Below are 23240 nucleotides of genomic sequence, written 5' to 3'. Positions count from 1 at the left end.
CATTACAAGTTTATCTATATATGGAAATGGTATGTTATACCCAGGAAATGTAATAAATTACAATTTACTCTTTTACTCAATTACTCTTAGACCAATATTATTAATTTCAAAGTCATGAAAAGGCACTAAATATCAACAAACATGGTCTACAACAACTCTAAATGACAAAATAATCCCAGCCATGAATTTTTTTAAAGCATTTGATAGCCAAAAACTTGAAAATTTTCATCATTAAAAAAAAAAATACCTACATTATAATCCAAGATGGCGGCCCGTATGTTTTGCCTCTGCTCTTAGACCAATATTACTAATTTCAAAGTCATGAAAAGGCACCAAATATCAACAAACATGGTCTACAACAACTCCAAATGACAAAATAATTCCAGCCATTAACTTTTTTTGAGCATTTGATAGCCCAAAACTTGAAAATTTTCGTCATTTAAAAAAAAAAAAAAAAATTGGCTGATTTTTTTTGTTGATCTTCCGATCCGCTACCGATCATAGGTGCGAGGGTGTCGCTCCGATCTTCCGATCCGATCAGAGCCCCAACTTACAGGGTTATTCTGAATAACAGTTGTATCATCTTTGGAAATCATTGCTCTGAACATATTAATATGCTTTCTTCATATGTTTTATGTAACTACTGATTCTTTACTCTGGCACTCACTTTTTCTTTCAACAACAGGCTGCAGAGGCCGAGGCAGAAGCAGGAGATGATTTTGCTAAGGATCTCTATGGCAATTATCCCCTGATTCAGTCACAGAATAAGATTGGTACGTGGACTAATATTCAAGTAATTCTATGTCTAATTCTATTCTTGCTACAGCAACCATTACTCAGTGTTCCTTCACTAATTGAATTCTTACAATTCAACCTCCGACCAAACGCAATACTTATATGCTCACCCTAAACGGTTAAACATCATTGCAATTAACCATAACAATAAATCTTTGAGAGAATTGGGCATGTTACTGGTGCAAATTTCAGGTAACTATTCAAGTATATTCAAATTATATTAATATCCTACTGCTATCAATTCTCATATGGTTTTTGCCTTGCCAGTTATCAAATATTTTCTTGATAATGAATAGTGGTTGTGATATTTGAATATCCTAATTAGCATGACAGATAACATTCATCAAAACTAGATACAACGGAAACTCATTAAGAGCTCTAATATAATGAGGTATCTACAGTCAAACCTGTACACAACGACCACCTGTCTAACGCGGCCAGCGGCCACTAATTTTGCTTTCGAAAAATGCCTATACAACGACCACCAGCACCAGTCATATAGCAACCAACAACAGCCGTGTAGATCTGACACACAATTAAACTATTCATCGGCAAAGCTTTTATTAAAACTTCAATCAAAACATTTAATTACCGACAGGATATGGTTTCTTGCACTTTTCATTATGGACTGTGCCTAATGAAAATGTAACAATACAGAGTCATCGTCATGAACTTCTCAATCAAAGACTTGCTTGTTCGTCATGCACACATAGGCTATTTCAAAGATACAAAATTACGTCCAATCATTTTACATTTTATTTTTAGGAAAAACCATACCTCTCTTTCTTTATTCAATTTTTGAACACCAAAAAATAAAGTTGCGTTGTTAGATTCATCGATCGGCTCTCTGCCTCGTTTTCGCCCGACTGAGCCCTTATAAAGCCACAGAGAATTGTTTGCGCACTGGCGGGTCTGCGACCCTGGTCTGCAATAGGCCTTGCGAGTGCTGTCAATCAATTATTCAAAACCAAGATGGCCGCCAACGCAAACCTGTCTACAATGGCCCCTGTGTTTTTGTTTCCCTTGGGTGGTTGCGTTAGACAGGATTTACTGTATTATATCAAGATAATTTTGCTGGTCCCAGCTCTTTACCGGTATATTCTTTTGGGGTTTGTTGCCCTAAGATAACGAGTTTCCACCGTACTACTAAACAGATAAAAAGACAAGTAACAGCTAAATAGGGCTGTAGCCGAACCGCTGAACATGGCACTTCCGAAACGAGCTGAACCGAACCGAGCGCAAAGGCCTGGTTCAGATGTTCGGCAGTAAAATTTAAACATTTTTGCTAGCTAATTAACTTGTCATTTTGTACCTAATTTTCATGTCATGATTGTTCATTCTATATTTACTTTATTCCCATTTTCCTTCTTCGCACATGCTCTTGATATTGTTTATCAATGAGCCAGTTTTACATACAGTGTGAGTGGCTATGCCCTCATAAATATTGATGTTTGCGATTATACAAATATAATTGGCCGTTACTTCACCTTCCTAGCCAATTGGAGAAAGCGCGCCATGTTAGCCTCACAAATCATGCTTTCTCTGACTGGCTCGGAAGGTGAAATAACGGCCAATCATATTTGTCGGACCGCAAACATCAATATTCATAAGCGCATAGTCAAGCACGCTGTATAGTTGGCAAGGCTCCAAGAACTACAGGTCCGAGAATAGGAACCAAATGGGAACTTCCCCCCTGCCTGGGTATATATAGACTGTTCATTGCGTAACATGCACTTTCTCTGTCATCAAGTCACTCAGCAAGAGATTGAGAGAAGAGTCAAGTCATTGAATGATATAATTATGTCAACAAGATAAAAGGGATACCATTGGGACTTGTTGGTTGAAGGCTGATGGAATGTGACAGGGGCCACTGGAGCGTAGTAAATCAAGTTTCGGGGTGAATATATTTGCAAACTTTTCTTTGTCTTGCTATTATATTACCAAACCAAACTAAAGTTCGGGTAAAAAATTGCTGAACTCTGCCGAACAGAACCGAAATGAACCTGAACATGGTGCCTGACAGACAGCACTGCAGCTAAGTAAAAAATACTACTTAATTCTACTCTGCCCACTTCAAAAGATAATTAAAAATTTACTTTGTATCTTTCAGAGAGGAAAATCTACCGAGTTGAAGAGCTTACTGCAGACAAAATTGATCAGAAGGTCTGGATCAGGGCTCGCTTACACACCAGCAGGAGCAAAGGTATGGTGAACAAAAGACTAAAGGCAAAAGACAATACAGCATTTTTCCAATTTTAGACCCTGTTGTAGTTTAATTGTGCACACTGGGATAAATATGGCATCGGTTTACCTATATGGGAAGTCCATCCTGACATTGTGTTAGTTTTAATGATAGCAGAAAAAAGCAGAGAGACAGATCAGTGATGTTTAAAGGTAATGCAAAGTTTTGGGAAATTTTGAAAATTGGATGGATAGTAATTCTTAATTTTTTTGGATATATTTGGATGCTCCTGTCGATGTAATATAAGCACTGAAAGATTTAGCCCCTAAAGCACTTCTGCTTTCAAGAAATTAAATAATCAAAATTTACAGGTGCTCCCGTTAAATTTCAAATATTTCAAATAGTGCCAAAGGCCATTCCATAGTAGCTGCGACCATGAAAACCTCAGAATATGCAGTTCTGATATATAATTTCCAAACTGGAATAGCAAATCAGTCCATTGTAGTCAAGAAACATTGTTTTAAAGCTATAGTAATATCAGTCTTGAGAGGGAGCTATACAACACAGAGAGTTCATTATTTGCAATTTCATCACTTTTGACTTCAAAGGCGAGTTCAAAGGCGACAACAATCATAGGATATTGTAAAATCGCATATGCTTCCAATATATTCATTTGAACCAAATTCATGACCCCATACCAATACTTTGTATTACCTTTAAGGAATACCTGCGATCAGAAAGTTATGAAGCAGTAAAGTAGTGGTCAATCAAAAACAGTATAACTCTGACTTATCCTGCTAATATATTTATATTGCCCATGTGCTTTGTAGGAAAAAACTCCCTTTAAGATATACTTGAGTTCTGGTAAATATAGAAAAATACAGAATCGTATGAAACTTACACTGAATATTCAAGATTACAAATAAATGTACCAAACAATTTTGGTAGAAAATGTATAGTGGCTGAGAAATGAGCATAGAAAGATAAGGAAATCCGGTTAAATACCGTAGACACCCACCATGCGATTAACACGGGTCACTATGTGCAAATGGGAGTTGTGGTTTTTATTGAAGATGTAAGTAAGTTTTTGTGCTGTTTTTCATATTTCTCTGGTTCAAACAACCAATCTACTGCAGGATAAACAATCCAAGATAAATCATAGCAATTTTCTCTCACAATACAATTACCATACCAGAGCTAGAGATTAGCTTTAATATAATATTTTCTCTGAAGAAAAATTGAATGATTTAAATAATGATTGCACAGTTTTTTATACAATCCTTGGACAAAATAGAGTGATTCCTTCACCTGCAACCAAGAAAGCAAATGCAGAAACATTCTTGAAAGTTATGTCAGAGTTGCCACTTAGCGAGTCCTTATACAGGCTGCTCATTACCTTGCGGCCTGCAGTATCGGCGCAAGTCACCGATACTTAAGCCCGTTCTATATAGCGCTCGATTCAGATCAGCTGGTAGTTAATCTTTTTTGTTGTTGGAATTTGTTGTAAAGAAGAGATATAAAACAAATATACCAAGCATTTAGTTCGAAAAAATAGTGAAAATGATATATCTTTGGAGGGACCGGCAATAGCACTATGCCAGTCCCTCTTCATACCCGGTATATATAATTTCCACTATACTTTCTCACAGCTTGGTTTATTTGTATACTATGTCACAAACAAACTGACCAAAATGCCAATTCGAGACTCGCACCTATAGACTTAGTGATCTCATATTATATTAAACATTCATAACTTTCATATTACTTGTCCTATTTATTTCAAACTTTGGCCATTCTGTTTATTTTATTTTTCCTATTTCATGAACTTATTACAAATGTTTAATTGCCCTTTAAAACAGGGGACACATCGAGTTGTCTTTGCATTGGCAAATAAAGTCATGACAACAGAAAGTATTGTATATTTTGCCCAAATTTGAACCAGTTTTGGTTCTTTGTCTTGACAGGCAAGCAATGTTTTCTTGTGCTGCGACAGCAACAGTTTAATTGCCAGGGTCTGCTCTGTGTCAGTGACAAAGTTAGCAAGCCTATGGTTAAATTTGCTGCCAAGTAAGTTCAGATTTTATGTTTATTACAGTATATTTACAGAATTTATTTGATTTGAACCACTAGTTTGATCTTAATTTGTTTTTAACAGCTCAAAAAATATAAAAAAGATTTTAATTTTTTTTTCAAATTTCATGCTTAAGAAGTTCATGGAATATGGGCCCTGATTTTGACATTTCCAGGCATGATATTAGTATTAAACATTGCCAAACATGGAGGAAAATAATGTAAAATGGGAGAAAATCTGAGCAGAGGTATGCATGTTGATTTATTTGATATTTTGATTGCTAACAAACGTCACTTTTAAGGGGCTTATTTTTCATTGCCATTCAATTGTGAGAAACAGGTATCTAATTTTTTTACCCGCGGCTCTTGAGCTGGACCATGGTACCCGGTTTTTATTCCCAGCCCTAACATGTGTTATGACAGATTAATGATTAATTATCCCTGTGCTGACGAAGTCGGAGGGGATATAGCAGCGCTGCCTTCCGTCCGTAACAAATCTGGTTTCTGTTGGTTACTTTAGTAATGTTTTGGCGGATTTTAATAAAATTTGCTATGAGGGTACCAGGTATTAAAACACAGCCCAAGTTCAATTTTGGGGTATGTAGGTCAAAAGTCATAGCTCATTAAATATGTGAAAATAGCTAATTATACTTAAGTAATGTTCTAACAGATTTTAATGAAATTTGATATGAAGGTACATGGCATCAAAATACAGCCTAGGTTGGATTTCGGAGTATGTAGGTCAAAGGTCACAGCTCATTAAATATGCAAAATTTTCTAAAAGATAGGCTATATGTACCCGGTGAGAGGATGCTACGCTTTTGCGTTGACTTGTTGATTTAAACTTTGGCAAAACAAAAATAAAAAGATAAACTGATATTATGGATCTTAACTATTGTTTGGTCATCCTACATATCATTTCATGTTTTTTTCTTCTTCCAAGTTTAGTATTACAAAGGAATCCATTGTTGATGTTGAGGGTGTGATAGCTGCTGTGCCTCAGCCGATTGAGAGCTGTACCCAGAAAGATGTCGAACTTCACATTGAACAGGTATGGTGTTTAATGTTACCTGATTGTTAAAAAGATAATTACTTGCAATTAAGCTCTAGTTGTCATACGAGGTGCTTGAAGCTTTTTGCTATGCCCATGAGCAAAAACTTTGTTTTGTACCAAGAACATCTCTATCCAGTAAACAATATTTATAATCTTATAATTTCATTTCTTCAGAATATAGTGAATTCCAAATTCCAAATGTCAAACAAGTGCAATAAATTATATACCGTAATTAACGGTGTATAAACCGCATCTTTTTGCCGCCAAAAAAAATTCAAAGTCGGTTTATACACGGTACACCAAAACAAAAAACAAAAACAAATTTTTTTTTTTTTTTTTAAAGTTTCGATTTATGCCCCTCCACCTGGCGCTATGCCTGGCAATGTCTCCCAGCACAGTAATCGATGTGTTGACTCACCACTCGGAAACTTAAACAACAATCAAATTTGTCTGTCATCTTGGTTTGAAAGTAATCTTTCTGATAGATCTCAATATGTAGTTTATAATAATAATTCCTCCAATTTTTCTTCTATTACACAGCATACCACAAGGTTTTATCCTAGGTCCTCTGTTTTTTAATTTACATTAATGATCTAACACATTCAGCTGCACCTCGCAGTTAAATGAAAGGCCTTCCCGCATGGGTTTTTTAACACGGACCTTGCTTGCTGTTTTTTTTAGGGCGAAAAAGAGGGGTGCGGTTAATACATGAGGGCGGTTTATACACCATTAATTAGGGTACATGAAATGTGTTTTTATAAAAATGTTGCATTGCTTTGCAACGGATTTATATAATTATGCATTTTTACATTTTTTTTCTAGCTATTTGCATATGTTGGGGCCATTTTGTGCCTATTGCTGTTCCTTTTATTTGTTTATAAGGTCAAAGGTCACAGGGCTCATTATGTATGCAAAAATAGCTTGTGATCACATAACTGATGGACGGATTACCACCAAACTTATGTCATGTATGTACTGTATGTTCCAAAGCCAATGAACTGATTATATTCTAAGGGTCATGAGGTAAAATTTCAAAGGGTCATGTATGTACATGAAAAAAAAATAAGATTTTTGGGTCACAAGGTCAAAGCTCAAAGGTCGAAGATCCATCTAGTTTCTATATATTTCTGCTTTATTTGAAGATATTTGTTGTGAGTCCTGCTGAGCCCAGATTGCCTCTGCAAATTGATGATGCTGCCAGAGCAGAGGGAAAGGATGATGATGATTCTTCCTTAGCAACGGTAGGACAAGATGTCCGCCTTGACAACCGTGTCCTTGATCTCAGGGTAAGATGTGAGACATGATACTTTCAAATTTTGATCAAAGAAGGCAGAGAAAAGACTTTCTAGGGTACCATAAAGATGGGAAATGATATGATAAATATTCAGATTTAGATATTACTTCATAATTTGTTGATGTGTAGACCTGTGCATTTCAACGTGTGTCATTATGCAGTGCAGTACAACGGACATCAAATTCAATGTGTAATTTTGTGGGATTAAATTGTTTAATTTTAGTTTTTATGGAAATATTTTTGGAGGTTCAGTACCAAAAAAAGAAAGAATTTGAGGAGCAGACTATTAATCTCTTCAGTTTTTGTCATGCCTGCGTAACAAAAAGCGAGACAAAGGCGCCGCTTTTCTGGTGGCAGTGACTACGGCGTCAACATCAAAAACTCAACCTAAGGTTAATGTTTTTATGCCTCTGCTACAAAGTAGCCAGAGGCATTATGTTTTCGGGTTGTCCGTCTGTCCTTACGTACGTCCCGTTTTCGTGATCGCGTTATCTCAAGAACCAATTGATGGATTCCGGCCAAACTTGGGTCATGTATGTATCTTGCAGAGCCAATGAATTGATTAGATTTTATTGTCATGAGATCGAAGGTCACAGGTCACAGGGCTCATTATGTATGCCAAAATAGCTTGTGATCGCGTTATCTCAAGAACTCATCAATGGATTCCCGCCAAACTTGGATCATGTATGTATCTTGCAGAGCCAATGAACTGATTAGATTTTAGGGTCGCGAGATCCAAGGTCAAAGGTCACAGGGCTCATTATGTATGCAAAAAAAGCTCATTATCACATTATCTCAAGGACGGATTGATGGATTTCCTCCAAACTTTGGTCATGTATGTATCTTGCAGAGCCAATAAACTGATTGGATTTTGGGGTCACGAGGTCAAACATCAAAGGATATGGGGCTCATGATGTATGCGAAAATAGCTTGTGAATGTATTATCAATAGAACTGACGGATGGATTACTGTCAAACTCAAAACATGTATCTTGCAGAGCCAATGAAGTGATTAGATTTTAGGTCCATGAGGTAAAAGATCTAAGGGTCAAACATGTATATGAAAAATAGCTTCTAATGACATTATTCTGAGAATGTTTCAGTGGATTACAATCAAACTTGAATTTTAAAAATTGCTTCTGTTTTGGTTTGTAAAATTGCTCCATGGCGGAGGCATCATTTTCGACTGTGCGCATTCGAAGGTCCATCTAGTTAATTTGTAATTTAATTTTGAATTTGTAAGTTTTTATTCAATGAAACTTGGAATAAAGGGTTATCAAGTATCACCAATCATAGGATTAGTCTTTTAGGTGACACAGTCAAGGTCAAAGGTTATTTTAGGTTAGTAGATTTGGATTATGTTTTCACAACTTAATATGAGAATTGATAATCAATTTTTGTTATTTGTTCATAACTTCATATTCCATTAAAGTTATCAATCGTACAAATTATAGTAAATATTTCTTTTGATGATTCTTAGTCAAGGATTCCTTTTTGGGGGCCTGCTAATGGGCCACCCTGCCTACAAATAATGTCCCAACCTCAATTTTTCGTCATTACCGAATTGCGTAATGCAGGCGAGACCGCCGAGAGTGTTTCCTTTGTTTTTAATACAAATAGAAGCTACTTTTTTCTCTGTTTATCAGACCACTACTAACCAGGCCATCTTCCGTCTTGAAGCCGGAGTAGTCCAAGAGTTTCGTGCAGCCATGAAGAAGAGAGATTTTGTTGAACTTCAGATTCCCAAGATCATTTCAGGTATGAACAGCTGTCAAAAGTCGTCTAATGGGTTTTGCATGTTAGCTTGTTGAAAGAGTGTGCATTTAAATTTCATTAATCGTTACTGAAAGCTCTCATCCAAAATATTTCATGTCTAAGATGTGATACCAATATCACCACTAGCATCTTGGGTTGGATATTAGCCAGATTGTACTGCATGACTTGTATAGCTGTGAGGCCACAACACATTTTGCTGTGATGCCCTACTCCCTGGCTGCAATATCCTTTTTAATTCATACTTTTTGTAGGCCACTTTGAACATGTCTTATGCTATTCATGTGTCTTGGCTTTTGTGCATTTCTAAGTGGACAAAGTATTCATTAACCTTACTCGCTGAGACTTGTTGAGGCAGCTGTTTGAGACTATGATGGACCTACAATGGGATGAAATTGTTTTGCAGGATAAACATGTATACAGTAGTGAACTTTAACTCTGTTCACACTTTTAAGCTACACTTGGTCTATACCATTTATGTTTAGAGCTGTGATGGTAATTTTGGGCGGGTACAAAAGATGATATATTAAAAAAAATCACCTGCTAGATCTAATACCGTTGTTAGATCTAAATTTTTCATAAAACAATTGACTATTCATAATACGAAAATACCTTTGAATATACATGCATACCTCGGTTAAAATTGGAATATCTCTCATGAAGTTATTTACTATCAAACTCAGGACATGTATTTGCAGAGCTAGTGACCAATTAGATCAAAGGGTCATCCATGTATATGAAAAATTACTTTTCATCATGATATTCTGAGAACCTGTTAATGGATTACAATCAAACTTGAATTTTAACAAATGCTTCTGTTTTGGATTGTAAAATTGCTCTATTGCGGAGGCATCATTTTTGACTGCGGGCAGTCAAAGTTTCGTCTACCGTATTTGCCGGTGTAAAGGACGCAGTATTTTTGGAAGAGAAAATATCAAAAAGTCTGGGTGCGCCCTTTGCGCAACAACTGAAAATTCAACAGTCAAAACAGCACGTCCATTCGGACATGTGGGACTACAATGACTATACAATGGTACAGGACATTTCTAGAATAACTCGCCTATATTACCAACCATTTTATGTTGCATTGTTGACATGAAGACTAAAAATAAACTTCACTTATTTTTCTATCAAAATCTACCGGTAGATCTAGATCTAAGTTCGTGCCATTGCATCACTAAAAAGTAAAAGAATGGACTAACCGTTAGTTACGGAGCTAGCTGCCGCGCAATGCAACTGCGCAGGTCGAAGTCACAATATCGTATTACACCGCACATCGTGGTAGGGGTAAATGTAGGATACCAAATCTGCCTGCGATACAGTACTAGCTTAAAAATCAATGAAGATTTGCTAAATTACGATCATTTTTGAGGTAAACTTCCTGTAAATTTATAAGAATATTGATGAATTTGGTATCAGTTTATAGAAAAAATAGTGTTCCACAAGCAAATTATGATTATTTTGTTTGGTCCGTTTTTTTTTTCTCTCGTTTTTTTTTCCCTCTACGAAATGCGGCGCTGCGGCCTTATCGCGGGACATATGGTAGTTTATCCATGTTTGGTGATGTTTAGAGCCTCATCATGCCTCTGAAAGTAAAAAACTGGGACAAAAATAGGAAGAGACCATTCAAGCTGCCATTTTGATTCATGCAGGATGAATAAATCAGGCTAAAAAAGTTGGAATAATAAAACCTCTTTTTAAAATGTTGAATAAAACGGCTTTCTAAAAAATTCTTCTTCACAACATACCGATTGAACAAATTTTAAAAACAAAATTAACATTTCTGTCTTGTGATAAACACTGCATGCTTCTTTTGAAAGATGATAAGTACTTAGTCATCACAACATCTTCTGATACTCATCGCTGTTGCAAGGCAAATTCAGACTAGTCTTGGAAGGAATGTGCAATACACTCCATTAGCTGTAATGTGTGCCAAAACAAACCCTAACAAGTATCGTACCAAGAAAACATTCAAAACTAGGAGAGCACAATGGAGAGACAACAACTACTCCAAATTACCATAAGCAGATACATAACTTGGACAAAGAATACAGTAGTTGACCGAGAAAAAACACATAAATAGTGATATTTGAGGAGTAACTTGGTACATTTTTATTGGAATGGGCCTGCTGCGAGGTACGTGCACATGTACAGTAGTTTCCCCCTCGATTGATAAAGTGGAAGCATCCGTAAATTTTATTCCATAATGATTTGGTCCGTGGCATGTAATATACTTGGGTAAAAAAAAATAGTTTGAAGAGATCATAAATCATGTTAAGACACTTCCTCCTTTCTCTCCGTCATACAGCTGCCAGTGAGGGTGGAGCCAATGTGTTTACTGTGTCTTACTTCAAGAACAATGCCTACCTTGCTCAATCACCTCAGCTCTACAAACAGATGGGGATTGCGGCTGACTTTGAGAGGGTTTTCACTATTGGTGCAGGTGAGATTATTTTTCATTTCTCTTAACAAAATAGAAACCAAATGAATCAAATTGTTTTTGTGCTTGATTCAAAATTGACTACAAAATTTGTCCATGCTTCTTTGTTCTCTGCCATACTTGTAAATGCACTCTATGAGTTATGAGTCACTCCAAGTTAACTGGTTGTTTGCATTTATCTTTTGCTAGATCATCATACCCTATCCTCTAACATACTGCAATACATCAAGGTGTATCTTGATGGGACCAAAGTATTCAGCATGTATTTTCCCTGTTAAGTAAGAATTGTACCTAAACTGTGTGTGTGTCTCTTCTTTTTAAAATTTTTCTCAAATTAAAAAGTGGCTTGAACCTTAGATTTAGATCAGTATTTGACAGGAATAATCTGAAAAGTGACCTATCGTTGGATGGCACATATATGTTGCTTGTGAAAAGGTGTTTTCTAAAAACTTTCTTTAAAATCTTATTCTATTGACAGTTTTCAGGGCAGAAGACTCCAACACACATCGTCATCTGTGTGAGTTTGTGGGCTTGGACATGGAGATGGCCTTTAAATATCATTATCATGAGGTAGGCAATTTAGAATATTTCAAGGGGAGAGTTGGGTTATTTGTGGGCTTGTGTGCATGAACATGGAATTAGCATTTAAATTATTTTATCAAAGATCCAGTACTATTAATCCCATACAGTGACAGCATTTTTTAATTTTTTAAAAATTATTTTTCTTCTTCAATTTAACATGGGGATAATACACCAAAGCTCTTTGAAAATTTGTAGAATGGACTTAGAAATGTAAAGAAGGCAAGAATTTGTGGAGTAAAAGGATCAAAAGGATTGTCCATTAATGGTGAAAGGATCTAGATTATATTTTCACCATAGAAATAATTGAACATTTGTTTTAAATGACTGTGTTTATGAAGAACATAGCTTCACTCAAACCATTATCATCTCTTTCCTTTGTACCCAGGCCCTGGATGTCATTGGAAGCGTATTCAACGATATCTTCAGGGGTCTTCGAGACAACTTCCAGACAGAGATCCAGACAGTAAGACGTCAGTTCCCGTCAGAAGACTTCAAGTTCCTAGACCCTCCTCTTCGTCTGGAGTGGCCTGAGGGTATCAAGATGCTGCGTGATGCAGGCATTGAGATTGATGACCTAGAAGATCTTAGGTTTGTAACCAGCTGCCAACTAATCAGACAACAATTTTGCAGAAGTGTCATGGTCTAGTGGATACGTCACAGTACATGGTTTGAGATTTGCGTCCTGCTGCGGCATTAACGTCACTAATCTTTATGCCTTTGCTACAAAGTAGCTGGAGGTATTATGTTTTCTGGTTGTTCATACGTCAAGAACTGATTGATGGATTACAGCCAAACTTGAGTCATGTATGTATCTAGCAGAGCCAATGATTGCACTGAGTATATTTTGGAGTCATGAGGTCAAAGGTCATGGGGCTCATTATGAATACATGCAAAAATAGCTTGTGAACGCATTGTTAATACTGACGGATGGATAACTATCAAACTCAGGACATGTTTGTATCTTGCAGAGCCAATAAACTTATTAGATTTTAAGGGTCATGAGGTCAAAGTTCAATGGATCATACATGTATATGAAAAATAGCTGATAATCATATTTTGAGAATCTGTTAATGGATTGCCATGAAACTTGAATTTTAAAAAATTGCTCCTGTTTTGGTTCGTAAGAATTCTCTATGGCGGAGCCACCATTTTCGACTGCATGGAATTGAACATCCATCTAGTTACACGTAAACCACTGGGGATCTCAGCAAAATTTATTAATGCGGCCCGTTACCCAAGGTCATATAAGAATGAAATTTGACATATCTTGTTGTCTTGATAACTTTAGAACCAATAAGAGAAAACCTTGCTTGATTTAAGTATGTGTAAGCAAAGGATAAACTGATGAGATTTTTACTTTAAAAAGAGAAGATAATGTCATTTGAATATCAATAAATATTACAATATTGTGTTACAGGTATAACTTGAAAATCATTGAAGCAAATTTAATCAAGTCTGCATAAGTGCGTATAAGCTCAAGGATTTGAAAAGAGTTTGGTCCAAGAGATCAAAAGTGTGTATTTATAAATTCATGCAATACACTGCAAATTTACAGCTGCTACTCCTTCACATAAATGATACAAGTTTTTTTTAAAATAATCATGTACCTTGTGATTATGTGACAGCACCCCTAATGAGAAGTTCTTGGGTCGTCTTGTGAAGGAGAAGTATGACACTGATTTCTACATCTTGGATAAGTTCCCACTCTGCATTCGGCCTTTCTACACTATGCCTGATCCAAACAACCCGGTAAGTCATATACTTTTCACTCTATATTTAGTTGGTCTGTCATCGACAGATCACCTATTGATTTCGTCATAATTTTCTTTCTTTATTCTTTCATTTATTATTATTTTTTTCTTCAAATTTCACCCCCAATTTTTGTGTGTAGAGGATATCTCAAAATCAGTAAAGTCAATATCTTTTCATTTTGGCACAGTCATAGGTCATTGTCATGAGACATGACAGCAACATATTCAAGGTCATCAGGTCTTCATGACGTCATCCAGGCGCCATTTTGAGAATTTTTTTGAAAATCAACTCATGATCATATCTTCATAAAAACAGAAAGTCATTTCTAATTCATATTTAGCATGATCAAGGTCAATTAACATGCAGTGAGTGCTCAAAATTTCAAAATGATCCAAATCGTCTCAAATTCATTTTGCATTCATACATTTTAGGTCGTTTTGAGCATTGCTATAAAAGATTAAAAAGTTGCACACACGCGCCAAACCTGCCAGCTAGTATGATTTAGTCGTATTTTGTACGATTTTTAGAATCAAATACGACAGTACGATGTTCCTCAATAAAATAAGATTTTCAACAAAAACAAAAAATATATATATTTTTAATTTTTAAATTTTTGTTGTTTTGTTTGTGTGTGTGCCATTTTCAATGGCAAAATGCCCATTCTGTCCTGTAAAGTATCCTACAAGCATCTCACATCGGCAATTTGGGGATGTTCGTTGGTTCATTGAACTCAACAGTCGTGACGAAATTATGCATATTCAACCAATGATCCATAAAAAAATTCTTCCTGTATGTAGGAACTGTAAGAGGCATTGATCCGCATGACATTCCATTTTTATGCCTCCGCTACAAAGTAGCCGGAGGCATTATGTTTTCTGGTTGTCCGTCCGTCCGTACGTCCGTCCGTCCGTCCCGTTCTCGTGATCGCGTTATCTCAAGAACCAATTGATGGATTCTCTCTAAACTTGGATCATGTATGTATCTTGCAGAGCCAATGAACTGATTAGATTTTGGGGTCATGAGGTCGAAGGTCAAAGGTCACAGGGCTCATTATGTATTCAAAAATAGCTTGTGATCGCAATATCTCAAGAACCGATCAATGGATTCCTGCCAAACTTGGGTCATATATGTATCTAACAGAGCCAATGAACTGATTAGATTTTGGGGTCACGAGGTCGGAGGTCAAAGGTCACAGGGCTCATTATGTATACAAAAATAGCTTGTGATCGCGTTATCTCAAGAACCGATCGATGGATTCGTGCCAAACTTGGGTCATGTATTATCTAACAGAGCCAATGGACTGATTAGATTTTGGGGTCACGAGGTCGAAGGTCACAGGGCTCATTATGTCTACAAAAATAGCTCGTGATCGCGTTATCTCAAGAACCGGTCAATGGATTCCTGCCAAACTTGGGTCATGTATGTATCTAACAGAGCCAATGAACTGATTATATTTTGGGGTCACGAGGTCAAAGGTCACAGGGCTCATTATGTATGCACAAATAGCTTGTGATCGCATTATAATGAGAACCAATAGACAGATTACTATCAAACTCAAGACATGTATATATGTATCTTGCAGAGCCAATTAACTGATTAGATTTTAGGGTCATCAGGTCAAAGGTCATGGGGCTCATTATGTATGACTATAAATAGCTTGTGAATGCATTATTATTAAAACCGACAGATGGATTACAATCAAACTTGAATTTTAAAAATTGCTTCCGTTTTGGTTTGTAAAGTTGCTCTATGGCGGAGGCATCATTTTTGACTGCGCGCAGTCAAAATTCCATCTAGTTGTTTTTAAGAATACAACTTTTGGGAATAAAGACTACAGTTTTTGAACTCCAGAGGTTGGCAGGTCTGACGTGCATGCTTGTGCGTTTTTGTTCATAATGGCTGTACTCAACATAGAATAGCCATTTGGAAGCATTATGTTTTCTGGTTGTCCGTCCGTCCACTCGTACGTACGTATGTATGTCCCGTTCTCGTGATCGCGTTATCTCAAGATGGATTCCCTCCAAACTTGAGTCATGTATGCATCTTGTAGAGCTAATGAACTAATAAGATTTTTGGGGTCACTAGGTCAAAGGTCACAGGGCTTATTATGTATGCAAAAATAGCTTGTGATCGCGTTATCTCAAGAACCGATTGATGGATTACAGCCATACTTGGGTCAGTCAGGAATCCCATGACTTTTACAAGCTGACCGCCTGTCCGATTATCAAGATATTTATGATTGTAAATTGAAATTCTATTTTTTGTTTTTTAAACGGTTTTGATAACACTACAGTCTATTGGGGCTTCAATATTATACAGATATTGAATGGCAGGGGGTATGATATAACAGTATTTGGACCACTGAAGGGATTATATTTTCCTAAAGCGCACAGTGCTGAGGGAAATTCAGGTCCAAGAAATGTTATATACCCCCTGCCAGTCAATATCTGTTGTATAAGATAGCCTTGGTTTGATTTTTTTTTTGTATCCCAAATTTAAATTTTTTTTTTTTTTTTTTTAGCTGTCATTTTATATTATAGTATTAATGACTGCTTTGAGAGAAATAGTTGTTTTTATACACTCAAGGGAAGGTTAGAATTGTGCTATTGCCCGAGGCATGCCGAGGGCAATAGCACAATTGTAACCTTCCCGAGAGCGTATAAAAACAACTATTTCTCGAATATTAAAGCAGTCATTAATACTTTTATATGCGAACAAATTATGACACCACCTTGGCCTTTCTCTAGTTTATCTGCACGGTTGTTTTTTACGAGTGTTTCTTTGAGAGTAGACTAGATCTAGATTCTAGTCTAAGTAAGATATTTTTACAATTTTAGGGGTAGGCCGGCCCTGTGGGGAATATGGAGAAAAACCTGCACTTTCATATGACCCCTCACTTATTGAGTATCACCTTCAGGATCATGAGCAATATTAGTTTGAATCTCTGGTAATTAAAACATCAACCAATCTAGCATGATCGAGTGTGCAATGGCCAATGGAAATGCATAGGGATGTGTACTTTGTGTGTAATCTCTACGGGAAGGATCTGCATCTGTCCGTGACGTACAAATCACTACAATCACCAGCATCTGGTTGTCGCATACTAGAATCTAGATCTAGGCCTACTGAAAAAAAAATATGGAAGATTTCACGTACCCTTTTTGGTGTTCTTGCTGTCAGCATGTCTCGCATTTGATCCTCATCCAGAAGTTGAAATCTTGGGAGAGTTTCTACAGCCATTTTTGCCTTGTTTGAATCGAGATATATTGCCGTACTAAAAATGCCGACCAATTCTTCGCACACGTACGGTATCCGCGATCGCTCAAACCATTTTTTAACATGTAAACCTATGGGTAACCATGGTTACTGGGATTTAAGAACTATTTTTTAGAACTATTTTCCCGGTAACCATGGTAACTGGGATTTTAGAACTATTTTTTAAAACTATTACCTAGGTTTGGAATTTTACCGGGAATTTTACAGGAATAGTTAAAGATTATGAATGCAATTTCAACCAATCAGATGGCTGGATTTCCCGAGAGCGTATAAAAACAACTATTTCTCGAATATTAAAGCAGTCATTAATACTTTTATATGCCAAAAAAAAAAAAAAAAAAAAAAAAAACTTTTGTCGAAGATGAGATTCGATCTCTTGCGTACAAAAGGTGATGTAACTAAAATCACCGCCTTAAACCGCTCGGCTATCGCGCTCTGTTACCATACATAGCAGTTTTTTCTTATATATACATTAAAATGGATTGAAAACGGCTTCGCGTGGTGGATGCTTTGCGGCTGCCCCATTAAACAGGCCCTTCTTTTACTTTTACAATGCATATTGGCACGAATTTAGATCAAGATCTATCGGCAGATGTTGTTTTTTTGTTTTTGGAAGTTTATTTTCGTCTTCATGTCAACAATGCAAGATAAAATTGTCCGTAAGATCGATCGAGATTCAATTGTATTGAAATTACCGACCAATTCTTCGCACACGTACGGTATCCTCGATCACTCAGACCATTTTTTAACATGTAAACCTATGGGGTAACCATGGAGACTAAACTATTTTCCCAATAACCATGGTTACTGGGAATTTTACAGAAATAGTTGAAGTTTATGAATGCAATTTCGACCAATCAGATGGCTGGATTTCTTAAGTGAGGTATATAATTGATTTATCATCTTCTACAACAATTATAACATGTCATATATATGAGCATTCACAAACAATGTAATAAATGCCTAATTTTGCGTGTTATATCTATGGGAGAGGAATGTCAATAGTTTGCGTACAACCCTATGTGAAATCTGATTCTTTGTCGTGTATTAAACCTATATATGGTTAATTAATCTCCCAAGGCTGCTATAATATTGAATCATCCTTTTTCTATGATGATAGTCGTCTTCCCAAACATTTGTCTCATTATTCAGCCCAGTTATATGCAATGTTTACGTCTATCCCACGGACATAGAGTTGTTTACATGTCTATACTTTTCTCTTTCTCTATATTCAATTCTATTTATGCTGGCAATATTGAATGCATCATTCTCCATTGGATCTCTCTCTCTCTCTACTCTTTCACCCTCTCCCTCTCTTGCTCTGTCTTCCTTTTCTCCTCTTGCTCTGTCTCCCTCTGTCTATGCCTCTCTTGCTCTGTCTCCCTCTGTCTATGCCTCTCTATTTCTGTACTCTCTTACCCTCTCCCTTTTTTTTGCCTCTGGCTCTAGTTCTCCCTCTTCAATATCTTAATTATCTCTTGCTCTTCCCTTTGCCCTTTGTATTCTTATTTTACCATTTCCATGCTTACCAGGGAGAGAAACATGTCTATTCATTGTTATTATTATAATCACATAATCATAATTTTCATAATTATTTTCATTATCACCTATATCAATATTTTTTATTTAATCAGCATGATTACTATCATTATCCTCATCATTTTCCAGTCATAAATGTCATCTCTACTATTAAACAACAAAAACGGGACAGAATGAAAATCTATTTAATTCAGAATGTTTCACAAGGTCCGCGGTTCAAGTCCCGCCGCGGCACTAATGTCCTTTGGCAAGACATTGATCTACATTTGCCACTCTCCACCCAGGTGTTAAAATGGGTACCCGGTAGGATGCGAAAGCTAATGTGGTTTGATTAGCAAGTGGCGCTTGTAAAATGGCGACTGGCTGGAATGCTCCCCAGGGAGTGGAGAATGTGCATACCTTGTGTGCGGGTAAGCCTGAATCCGATGACCGGGGTAATAATAATATGTTGTAAAGCGCTGTGATACACATGTATGTCTGTAAGAGCGCTATATAAATGCCAATATTATTATTATTATTATTAATATATCTCACACTATGCTACAAATTTTCTCACTCGTCATGATTTATTTCTTTGTGTATCTTTCAGCAATACTCCAATTCCTATGACTGTTTCATGAGAGGAGAAGAAATCATGTCTGGTGCTCAGCGAGTTCACGATTCAAAGTTCCTCCTGGAGAGAGCCAAGCACCATAACATTGGTAAAGTTATCTGGTTTTTGGATTTGAGGAAAACCTGATAAATTAAGTTAGTGATTAGTGCAACTAAATCCTAATTGCTTTGTGGTAAATAAAAAAAAATAAAAAAAAGGTATATTTAAATACATATTTCATGAGGAAATTGATATAATACATAAGTTTTGATGCTCTTTAAACTTTGTAGCAGCATGCACTTTTGTGGTTATGATGTTAGAGTTCCTTATACAATATACATAACGTATTTGCCGGCGATAAGGCCGCACCCCAACTTTGACCTTTCAAAAAAGGGAGGAAAAAAAAAGAAAAAAAAGGGGAAAAAAACAAACGGACACAACAAAATAATCATAATTTTCTCGAAAACACTATTTTTTTTTACAAACTGATACCAAATTCATCCATATTCTTATAATTTACCGGAAGTTTAGCTAAAAAAGGGATTGCAGGCAGATTTGGTGTCCGATATACCCCTACCACAATGTACGGTGTAATGCGAAACTGCATGAAATGGAAAAACAAAATGGCGACTTCGGATGGATGTTCGCGGCAGCTCCGTTAGACTGTTCCTTCCTTTACTTTTGCAATGCATTGGCACGAACTTAGATCAAGATCTATCGGCAAATGTTGTGTTACAACATTTTCATGTTTTCGTCTTCATGTCAACAATGCAAGATAAAATTGTCGGTAAGATGTTTGGAAATGTCCTGTACCATAGTGGTATTGTTATTTTACCGTTTCTAGTCCCAAACGTGCAAATTCGTGTTGGTTTTGGCTTTCGTTTTTTTTTTTATGCCTCCGCCACCGAAGGTGGTGCCGGAGGCATCATGTTTTCGGGTTGTCCGTCCGTCCGTCCGTACGTCCGTCCCGTTTGACCGTTATCACAATATCTCAAGAACCATTTAAGATTTAAACTTAAGACTCGGGAATAGTATTTATCACCATAGGAAGACGATCTGATTAGATTTTGGAGTACGTAGGTCAAAGGTCACAGGTCACAGAGGTCACCTTACGAAATTCCTTGTATTGAGTTTGTTAGCGCGATATCTCAAGAACCATTTGAGATTTAAACTTCAAACTTAAGGATAGTATGTATCACCATAGGAAGACGATCTGATTAGATTTTGGAGCACGTATGTCAAAGGTCAAGGGTCACAGAGGTCAACTTATGAAATTCCATACATTGAGATTGTTATCATGATATCTCAAGAACCACTGGAGATTTAAACTTCAAACTTAGTGATAGTGTGTATCACTATAGGAAAACAATCTGATTACATTTTGGAGCACGTAGGTCAAAGGTCAAGGGTCATAGAGGTCAACTTATGAAATTCCATACATTGAGATTGTTATCATGATATCTCAAGAACCACTGGAGATGTAAAAACTTCAAACTTAAGGATAGTATGTATCACCATAGGAAGACGATCTGATTAGATTTTGGAGCACGTAGGTCAAAGGTCAAGGGTCATAGAGGTCAACTTATGAAATTCCATACATTGAGATTGTTATCATAATATCTCAAGAACCACTGGAGATTTAAACTTCAAACTTAATAATAGTGTGTATCACCATAGGAAGACAATCTGATTAGATTTTGGAGCACGTAGGTCAAAGGTCAAGGGTCACAGAGGTCAACTTATGAAATTCCATACATTGAGATCGTTATCGCGATATCTCAAGAACCACTGGAGAATTTTCACTTCAAACTGAATGATAGTATGTATCACCATATCATAATATCTCAAGAACCACTGGAGATTTAAACTTCAAACTTAATGATAGTGTGTATCACCATAGGAAGACAATCTGGTTAGATTTTGGAGCACGTAGGTCAAAGGTCAAGGGTCACAGAGGTCAACTTATGAAATTCCATACATTGAGATTGTTATCATGATATCTCAAGAACCACTGGAGATTTAAACTCCAAACTTGTTTAAATTGCTCTATGGCGGAGGCATCATTTTCGACTGCACGCAGTCAAAATTCCATCTAGTTTTTTACTCTTTCGTCGTAAAGGCCGCACCCCGACTTTTGATATTTTCTCTTCCAAAAATACTGCGGCCTTTACGCCGGCAAATACGGTAATGAAAACTTTTGCCCGAAATTGGACATTAAATCCCATGCCTCACGAAACACACACTTACCAGCTCCCATGTGGCCTTTGTTTGCATGCCTTTGTTTGCGAGAAACAAAAACAATGTTGCAGCCCTGGCTCAGGGTGCTATCTTTTCTACACAAAATAGGGGACATGTATTTTACTATTAAAGAATACCTCAATATCAAACATTCATTCACCCTTGATAGTTACAATGAGGTGTCAATTAATAGCATCCAACTACTAGGTCAGTGTTATTTTTGATGAAAATCACAAGTAGGAACGAACAACACAAATCACGGCACAATGCACGTGAAACCGTGCGTCCTTATTTGGTTAAATGGACTTCAGTGATTATTTGTGAATGAATCTATGACGTCACAGCCTCAGATCTCTCTGATGTGACATAAATTTTAATGGGACTACAATTTTCAAACAAAAAACACGACGACCATATGCAACCCACGATGGTGAATGTTATATATCGATGGAAAGAAGAAAAACTCAACAATTAGAATCCTTGCTCCCAAAGTGAGACGTTCCCGCGTTTTTGATTAACATAGAGTGAAATACTTTGTAGGCTTTTCCCATAGCGATTGCTCTTTTCTGAATGTGAATGTGTAAGGATGAATTCAAAGCAAGTCGCGACAAAGTTTTAAAATCTGCCGAACCATTCAGAATAATTGCAAAATTTATGTTTGAATTTGTATTTGCTGTTCGCCCCAGATAGATTCTGCCCACAGTAATTGGTGCATAAAGCTTTAAAGAAAAATTGCACCAAAAAATTGAAGGATTTTACATGTTATAACCGCGCACATTCAAGCTGGGAGCGCATGACCCTCAGTTTTCATTATGTGAGGCATATTGCCATGTTTTAAAGCGTATTCAATAAAAGTTATATTGATTATATTAAGCTGTGTGTAGGTCAAGAGACAAGTTAGCATTTGTTGTTTTCTTCCAAAATGCAGATATTGAGAAGATCAAGGCCTACATTGATGCCTTTCGCTATGGAGCGCCTCCACATGCTGGTGGTGGAATAGGTCTGGAGCGTGTCACCATGTTGTACCTTGGTCTGGACAATATCAGGAAGACATCACTCTTCCCTCGTGATCCCAAGCGTCTTACACCATGAGAAAGCACAGTGCTCGCAATTAGTAATTTTTGTACCGGTAGTTTAAATTTTTATGATTATAATCGACCTGTGATAGTCAGCACTATAGTAGAAACAATTTTGGGGTCTTCTTTAGAAATATGTATCTTTACAAGTAAGTATTTAGAGTATACAACTTGAATGAGTCATTTTAGTTATTTTATTCAAGTTTTATTTCAGCATCTTACCTCAGGGATGTTAAAGTTTATCTTGAGTTCTGGTGATGATAAGATTACAAACTCACAGTATCAAATGAAAATACAAGACCCCCCAAAATAATGTCTTCCAAATGATTTAGTTCAACAGTGTATAGAGGCTGAGTTGTGAGCACAGGAAGTTGAACAAATCGAGCTCGTATCTCTGACTCCATAAAGTATGATGTCCATACATAGAAACATATATGCCTTTCAATGAATGTGAGTTGCTAGAAGGTTTTGATAACTATATATTGTCTGTTTGTAGCCAGAAGTTAGTTTAACTCATATACTTAACACACAGTTAACGCCCTTTAGCTCTGAACAGATGATGTATTCTGATTATCCAA

At 36.6% G+C, this 23240-nt stretch overlaps 1 protein-coding gene across 1 annotated transcript in view; it reads left to right on the top strand.

The window, feature by feature from the left end:
- The window catches only part of LOC115919153 (aspartate--tRNA ligase, cytoplasmic-like), a 29746-nt gene extending 6696 nt beyond the window's left edge, over positions 1-23050 (top strand). The window contains exons 3-14 of the mRNA XM_030972107.1: positions 686-773; positions 2906-2998; positions 4942-5044; positions 5996-6098; positions 7244-7387; positions 9041-9152; positions 11476-11610; positions 12086-12177; positions 12575-12777; positions 13815-13938; positions 19346-19457; positions 22515-23050. Of these exons, the coding sequence (XP_030827967.1) occupies positions 686-773; positions 2906-2998; positions 4942-5044; positions 5996-6098; positions 7244-7387; positions 9041-9152; positions 11476-11610; positions 12086-12177; positions 12575-12777; positions 13815-13938; positions 19346-19457; positions 22515-22678 (1473 nt within the window). The 3' untranslated portion in view covers positions 22679-23050. The remainder of the gene's footprint in view (positions 1-685; positions 774-2905; positions 2999-4941; positions 5045-5995; positions 6099-7243; positions 7388-9040; positions 9153-11475; positions 11611-12085; positions 12178-12574; positions 12778-13814; positions 13939-19345; positions 19458-22514) is intronic.
- Positions 23051-23240: the final 190 nt, after the last annotated feature.

The sequence above is a fragment of the Strongylocentrotus purpuratus genome, unplaced genomic scaffold, assembly GCF_000002235.5.
Source record: "Strongylocentrotus purpuratus isolate Spur 01 unplaced genomic scaffold, Spur_5.0 spur5_scaffold_6, whole genome shotgun sequence".
Classification (NCBI taxonomy): Eukaryota; Metazoa; Echinodermata; class Echinoidea; order Camarodonta; family Strongylocentrotidae; genus Strongylocentrotus; species Strongylocentrotus purpuratus.
The sequence above is the reverse complement of the archived record's forward strand: the minus strand, read 5'-3'. Positions and strand labels throughout refer to the sequence as shown.